Source organism: Musa acuminata, chromosome BXJ1-10 (assembly GCF_036884655.1).
Source record: "Musa acuminata AAA Group cultivar baxijiao chromosome BXJ1-10, Cavendish_Baxijiao_AAA, whole genome shotgun sequence".
Taxonomy (NCBI): Eukaryota; Viridiplantae; Streptophyta; class Magnoliopsida; order Zingiberales; family Musaceae; genus Musa; species Musa acuminata.
The window spans coordinates 19,749,773-19,757,918 of NC_088336.1; the positions used below are offsets into that span (position 1 = coordinate 19,749,773).

At 35.1% G+C, this 8,146-nt stretch overlaps 1 protein-coding gene across 1 annotated transcript; it reads left to right on the forward strand.

The window, feature by feature from the left end:
• The first annotated feature begins 2,585 nt into the window (after window positions 1-2,585).
• LOC135595369 (probable disease resistance protein At1g59620) lies at window positions 2,586-7,745 on the forward strand. Its single transcript, XM_065086201.1, has 2 exons — window positions 2,586-2,956; window positions 6,222-7,745. Exons 1-2 carry the CDS (start codon window positions 2,657-2,659, stop codon window positions 6,228-6,230), a joined length of 309 nt encoding a protein of 102 aa, XP_064942273.1. The 5' UTR covers window positions 2,586-2,656; the 3' UTR covers window positions 6,231-7,745.
• The last annotated feature ends 401 nt before the right edge of the window (window positions 7,746-8,146 follow it).

Genomic DNA, 8,146 nt, shown 5'->3' on the forward strand with positions numbered 1-8,146 from the left:
TGGAGACTCCTAGGCTAAATGGTATCACACTCCCTAAGCCAATCATTTACGAACCTGGAATACTTTAAGCTCTGACACTTCCCATTATGCACCAAGCTACCTCCATAAGGTATCCCTTGTTGCTTGCTTAATTTCTTTCTTCTTAGGCTATGCCCTAAACAATTACACGTTAGCATACAGAACTCAACTCCGTTAGCACAACGGCGAAGAACTCGCTTGTTCCCTTACTTGTTCCTATTCTTTTTCTTTTCCGTCTGTCCTTAGGGCCCAGCTAAACCTTTCCATTTGCGCCTGTAACTTTAAGATGAAAGAAATAAGTAGCATATAATATAAAGTTAGAGTGACAAAACACTTGACTGTAGGCTCTGAGCTGTAAAACATATTACTGCTTGTGAGAGGAACACCTTTGCTTGTTTGAATGTCGGCAAAAGAACAGAGGCACCCAATCGCCGTTGCTTATAGACAGAAGTAATCTGTTGCTTGTTTGAATGTCGGCACAGTTCTCTGTTGCTTATAGACTTATAGAATTTCGATATATTTCCCTTGCTTGTTCTACGGATTCATTGCTTCTTTAGGGAACTAGCCAAGCTGCCTTGCTTGTTCTGTGGACTCGCTGCTTCTTTTGAAGTACTAGCAGTATTTTTAGTTGCTTGTTCTGCTGACTCATAGCTTTTTTTCTTAGTACTAGCAGCGTTACTAACTCAGATAGGCACAGTTAGGCCAGTAAAGTAATCAAAGAGTATGCACCTAATATAATAGAGGAAAGTAACAACACCTTACTCCACTCTGAAACTAAGGTCAAAGGACAAACTTGAAAGAAATCATTGAATCTAAGCGAAACTCCCTTCTTTCTACCTTAACCATAGGCTACTCAACTATCTAAGAGACTTTAGATTTTAACTATACTTTCTTCCCATTGCATATTCTTGTTCTGTTCAGTTGCTTCTTGTTCTTTCGTCGATGCCCGGTAGCTTATGGTGTTCGGGTGAGGTGCTAATGTTGACTTTCAAGCTTATTTCAAATTTAACTATCTTATAGCATCTCTCTCTTTTTACTCCTTACCAACTGAACTTTAAGAACGACTGGTGCAACAGCTGGCTCATTCGTCCTTGCTTGACCCATTACTCTCAACTCCGTATTTGTTGCTGGTCAAACGCACAATTCATAACTCAATTCTGCCTCTGTCCTTTATTAACGTAGGGTACATAACTCCCCAACTCACTGTTTGTTTTAGCGCCCAACCCTTGAACTTGGCTTTAGTTCTTTTCACTTGTAGCTCACTGTAGTAGAGTAGGGTTCCAGTGTGAAAGAACTCCTGACACTATATAGTTTTGCTATTTATTCCTATTAAATTTCCCTATAGGAGAGTAGCTGTCGTGGACAGTTATGGACGTAAAGAAGAACAGTTGGGGACAGTTGATTGTCCCCCTCGTTGCCCCCCTTGACCACAATAATTTGGATGATGAGAAAGAGAAGATGTGGAAGGTGGAAACGAGAACTATTAATTAATTATAATAATGTGTCATTGTAGTTGTTTATAATAGGAAGAGAGACAGAGATGGAGATGGATTAGAGATAGAGATGATGAATTCATTGACCCAAACCGATTCGTTAAATTGGTTAACTAATTCGAACCAGTTTAATGAACAAGTTCAAAAATTAAATAAATAATTTGAAAAGGAAAATACAATTAATATTTATAAAAAAATACATCCGATAATTTTTCAATAGAAAACCACCTTCCGATAAATATCAATTAGTAATGACTTTTCGTGATAAAATATTTTTGTAAAATATCATAATTACAGTAAGATGTCATGTTGAACAAAAGTAAAAAAAAAAGAAAAAAAAAGACGAGTCAATGTCATCTAGACGCATGCTATTTGATTTTAGCCGTGTGTTGCTGGTACCTAAGACCTACCAGAAATCATGTGGAATTAATTATATATATATATATAAGTTAAACAAATTAACCATTTGTCATATCATAAAATTATTATGTATAGTAATATCAAGCCGATCTTACTAAAAAAACAAAAAAAGAGGATACACTCGTATAATTTTTTAAGGGTTTTTTTATATTTTATACTTGAGTAATTTGAAAATGACATATTTGTCATTGCTTATGATTCGTGTGAGTGAAAGTCGATTATTCTTGAAAAAAGTTCAATAATTATTTTCTATACTTTATATCCCAATCTCCCTAAGAAATCAAGATTAAGTTTATGAATATCCGAAAAATCCTATCTTGATCGGGACTCGGAACAAGCTTTTCGTAATAATATACCTGAAGGCATTGTTTTATTTTTTTTTGGAACGATTATGAGGAGAATTTTTTTTTATTATCAATCAATGACTGTGAACATTAAGTCAACCATACGGTGGTAGCTTATCAACGTCATCTTATTATTATTTTTATAAAAAAAGAAAATTCTTTCATATCAACCTCTTCAATGCTCATCAATGACGCCGTGGATTATTGGCTCTGGTGAGTCAACATCTCAGACAGCTAATTGCTATTTATTATGATGCACGCTAATGGTGTTGTATACTCTATATATGTATGTGCGTGTGTGTTCAAGAAATCACCACTTCCCCGTGCGAAACATCCGAGTCTTGTTTCCGAGAGTGCGGCGAGATTTCCCTTGTTTGAGAGATGGCAATGGTCCTGGATTCATTTGTTTCAAGATACATTGAACAAGTGACGAGCTTTGTTGAGGGAGAGATATGCAAAGTGCTGGGCGTGAAGAAGGAGATCAAGACGCTGCAGGAGAAGCTGGAGATGATCAAATGTTACCTCGAAAGTGCAGAGCAGAAAAGCCGTGGGGATCCCGGCATCGAGGCCTGGGTGAGGAAGCTGAAAGACATCATGTACGATGCCGACGACATCATCGATCTGTGCATGATGGACGGTGGCAAACTGTTGGAGGCTGGGGGATCAGCATCGGCTTCGGGGGTAAGCTTCGCTTTCAGCTTTGTTTCTTCTTGCTTTCGGTGTACCAAACACCGCCATGAGATTGCGGGTGAAATCGAAGCCATTAATGGTAGACTGAAACAAATAGCTGAGCATACCTCCATCCTTAGTAATCTACAGTCTTCTGGTAGTCACCAACCCCAACCCAAAAAATCAACTGTACTTGAGACGTCTCCCTTGGAAGTCGAGGGGGACATCGTCGGGGGACAAATCGAAGTAGATGCTGATACTCTAATCAATGCCATGCTAGAGGACACCAAACAAAAATGTCGTATTTTTGGGATTGTTGGAATGGGCGGAATCGGGAAGTCCACTCTGGCACGTAAAATACACAATGATAGAATTATTCGGAGACGAAGTTACTCAGAATGTTAATTCGGTGTGCAGGAGATGAAACCAAAGCAGAATCTTTTGAGGAAGACAGCAGAGCAGAAATGGAACCCAAACTTGCCTCACTCCTTACTAAAAATTGGACTACGAAGATGTATCGAAATTTACCCTAAAATTAGTAATGGCATGGTACGAAGAGAGATATAGTAAATTTTATTTCTAAATATCTGATATGTCAGTAGCAGGTGAAGGTAGAACATTGAATACCGACAGAAAAATTGTAAAGAATTTGAATTTCTGAATGGATGTGAGAGCAAGTCATTATGGAGTTTGTGACAGGATTACCCAAGACTACAAAAGAATATGATAGAATTTGAATAATAGTAGACATATTTACTAAATCTGCTCATTTCCTCCCTGTTAACAAGAAGTATTCATTGGATAAACTAGCAATATTATATATTAAGGAAATTATTCGGGTGTTAATTAGCATTATCTCAGATAGAGATCTAAGATTTACTTTTAAGTTTTTGGGAAGTCTACAAAAATCTTTGGGCATGCAGTTAAAGTTTAGTATAGCTTTTCACCCCCAAACTAATAGTCAGAAAGGATAATATAAACTCTTGAAGATCTCTTAAGAGCATATTCTTTGGACTTTGGTGGGAGTTATGATATGCACTTGCACCTAATTGAGTTTTCTTATAATAATAGTTATCACTCTAGCATAAAAATGACTTCATTTGAAGCTCTTTATGAAAGAAAGTGCAGATCACGCTCTTTATGAAAGAAAGTACAGATCACATATATATTGAGATGAGGTAGGAGAACGGAAGTTTTTGGGACCTCAATTAATTCAAAAAGATACTGATAATGTTCAAATTATATGCCAAAGATTATTAATAGCTCAAAGTTGTCAAAAAAGTTATGCAGATCGAAGGCGAAGAGATCTAGAGTTCGAAGTTGGTAAGCACGTCTTTTTAAAAGTGTCGCCAACAAAGGGAGTTATAAGATTTGGTCAAAGGGGAAGTTAGCCTCAAAATTCATTGGTCTATTTGAGATCTTACAAAAAGTCGGGCTTGTGACGTACAAATTGGCATTGTCCTCGACTTTGGCTAGCATCTATGATGTATTCCATGTGTCTATGCTTCGAAGATATATTAGGCATCCAACATATGTCATATCTTACCAACCTCTACAACTAAGAGATGATGCCATTTTTGGAGAACAACCAACCCAGATCTTGGAAAGGAAAGAACATATTCTAAGGAATAAACTTATATCTTTGGTAAAGATTTGTTGGTAATACCATTCAGGAGGTAATGTGGGAAAGAGAAAAAGATATGTGAGAGTAATATCCTCATCTATTATATTAAGGTGAGCTAAATTTGGGGACTAAATTTTCTATAGGATGGGATAAATATAATAAAATCAAATAATTAAGTTAGAAATTAATTTTTTTTCCTTACTTGCCATTATAATTTAGGAAATCTTAATCTATTTACTTGTTTGTTATTATGAATTACGAAATAACTATTAAGCATTTCAAATAGGGTGATATAATATTCATTAGTATATTAAATAGAAATAATTTATATTAAATAAATAAGAAAATAAAAATAAATTTTCTTTAATGGAGGCTCACCTCCTCCTTTTTAAGGGGAGGGATTTCTCTCCTTCTTTCCTCACTTAACCGAGCCCAATAATGGGAGGAACGATGAGTTACACCATGGTGATGAGAGGTAAGTTTCTTTACCTTTCTTGAAAATAAAAGTTTTAGTTTTTATTTTGATTCTTTAAATATTATAAGTTTTGTAGTTTGAAAATAATTGTCAATTCTTTAAATGTCAAAATTTTTATTGTTGTACTAAAATATATTAGTTGAAGTTTTTTATTATAATGTTCTTTGACCCCTACTTAAGGTTTTTATTTTTAGATCTAAAATGTTAAAAATGTACATGTTTTATGTATTAAATATATGATATTTCCTGACATTACAACTTATCTTTAATCTTATCTCGATTAAAATTTTTGTTAGATTAAAATATGTTATCTAAATATTTTTGATATTCTTTGATCTGATATTTAAAATGTGCTATTCTGAATTATTTAAAATTTATTTGACTAGAATATGTTGAAATTATAAAGTATAATTTCTATTTGAATTTAGAAGATTATTTCCTCGTATTAAAGCTTATATCTTATTCTATCTTTTAATATGTTATTATGTTTTTGTTTATATAATTGTTAGTGAATATATGTTGTTGTATGAAATTGGATATGAATTGGATTAAAATTGCTTACACGTCAAACCCAACCTATAGGTCAAGCCACAGCCCATTGGCCAGCCCAGTTAGTAGATCAGGCCTAGCCCGTAGGCTAAGCCCAACCCATGGGTCAGGCCTTGGCCCGTAGGCTAACCCAATCTAACCATCATGGGCAATCACATGCGACGCACATGACTAATCCATGGGCCAGGGCTGGGCTAGCTTTGTGTGATACATTCCTAGTCATGTGTAATGCACATGACCAGTAGATGAGCTGGCCCAATCTTATTATTGGATCTGAGCCTAAATATTGATTAAACTGAACTAGGCTTGATTAATCTAGATCGATTTAGGGTGATTCCGAATTGATTGACCTATTCAAGTCAATTTAACCTAAACTGAACATAATCTAGTCCAAATTATACTAATCTAGGATGGTTCCAGACCAGTTAAATGAGGATTAGAGTTCGGTTCAGTTATATTATAGTAAATTGAGTTCAATAGAATCGATTGAACTAGAGTTCAAGTCAATCGATGGTTAATTTGTATTATTCGATATTGATGATATTTGAAAGAGATATTTTAAATGTGTTATTTCATTTCGATAGGGACATAACTAGTGTAAGATTATGTTATTTTCCTACCGAGAGCAGGTAGGGTGATTCCCTTTGGGGATTAGCGGGCCGTCAGACGTGGCGGTTGGACGGTTGCTCCATCCGTTGTTGAGAGGAACATGTCCCTACTTTGGCGGGTGAGGGACAACACTCCATCCACTGTTGGGAGTGCGATATGAGTTTGCCTTCAACCCCTATTGGAAGAATACAAACTCATCTCGTATGATAAAGCCTCTTCATCCGCTGTTGAGGGAGTACTTCTTCGGATATTTAATATACGCCAATATAATGATTGAATTTTGATCGTGTATACATTTTGAGTTAACTTTTGGGGTTCTTACTCAATGTTGCTGAATTTTTTTTATTTTTATAATAACATCCCTCTAGCACTAAATCGGATTCTAGTGGAGAGCGGACCTTCATCTACCGCTAGGTAGAACCACTTGGATTATTCTTGAAGTTAACATCACTATATTTAATTTTCTACTTATGATTTGATGAATAAAATATAATAAATATTTATAAATAAAATAAAAATAATATTTATCTACTTGGCTACGTAGAAAGATATTTTAAAAAAAAATTACTGTTTCCTAAGCATCACTTACTATTGGGAGTCTCGTACAGTCTAAAAATTCGTAGTTCACATCAGCTATTGCATCCTGCAGACGTTGGCGTTCCGTCGAAATGTCAATGCTTGCTGATATTTTAATTGAATGATATATTGCACTGGTTTTTTATTGTCTTTTTAAATATCTGAGTCTTGCTTAATGATGTTAAATTTTCTGATGAATGATCTAATCTGATGTCCGTCTTTGAGGTCACTTTCATACGTACGTAAATGAGCAATAATTGAAGGCATATTATGTAGATTAGGTGGTTCAAGATAATAAATACATGTTGACCATACCCACGGGTTCTACTTAAATCACAGATGGGTGAAGAATCATTCCAAGAATAGTCAACAAGAGGATGAGACTGTGTGCATTAGACGTCTGCCATTAAATTTTAGAACCATGTTTCTTGCACGCAATAGTATTGCTTGTCGTTGTGAATTAAATAGATAATGCTACTTGATTTAAGTACCATGTAGAACGTTAGCTAATAGCTACCGGAAACCATGTTGGATTATATATATAGAAGCTCTCACATTCACGGATGGCGGCTTCGACTAATAAGACGCCAAACAAACTATTTGTCGCATCATATAACATCTTGTGGTTTGTGTTCCACAATTTAACTCCAAAATTTACGATGGTTTTTTTTCTTTTTCATTTAATCCCTACACGGTTTGAAAAATGAAATTTGTTAGCACATTTCAACAAATAAGTGTTCTAAATTTGTTAGTACATTTGAAAACAATGGCTCTTTAATGCTTTTAGTATCCAAATAAGTGTTCACATATATACCAATATAATTCAGCGCAAGTTTTATGTTCTGTAGGTATATGCATGTACTAAATTTGATAGATTGGTGGAGTCCATTGAAACAATGCACCAACTGTTTGTGTTGGGATTTACAATATCTATTGTACCCGATGAGAGTATTAGTAAACTTACGAATAAGATGGCTATGTGATATAAACAAATATGATTGGCCAATTGGAGACTCAAACAGGCAGAGCCAAGTTATCCAAAAAACAAAACAAAAGATAAGAGAATGACAATAAAAAATATTTCCTCTAACTACAGACAGCGAGGACAGGAGACGACTACTATAAATAAAGGATTCTCGGAGTGCCATCAAGTTATATGAATGACTCTTTGAGTTCTCACTTGGATCTGACTTATCTATGATATCATCTGAGGTATTTTTTTAAGTTGAATGTTGCTGGGATCTTAGTCGAATATGCCCATTGTACAAGTTTTGCAATAAGCATCAAAGATTGGATCAAGAACCGAACTACTCACCTAAGTTGGAGAATCACTCTAATCAATCAGAAGCTAGTCTCGAGAATTTCTGCT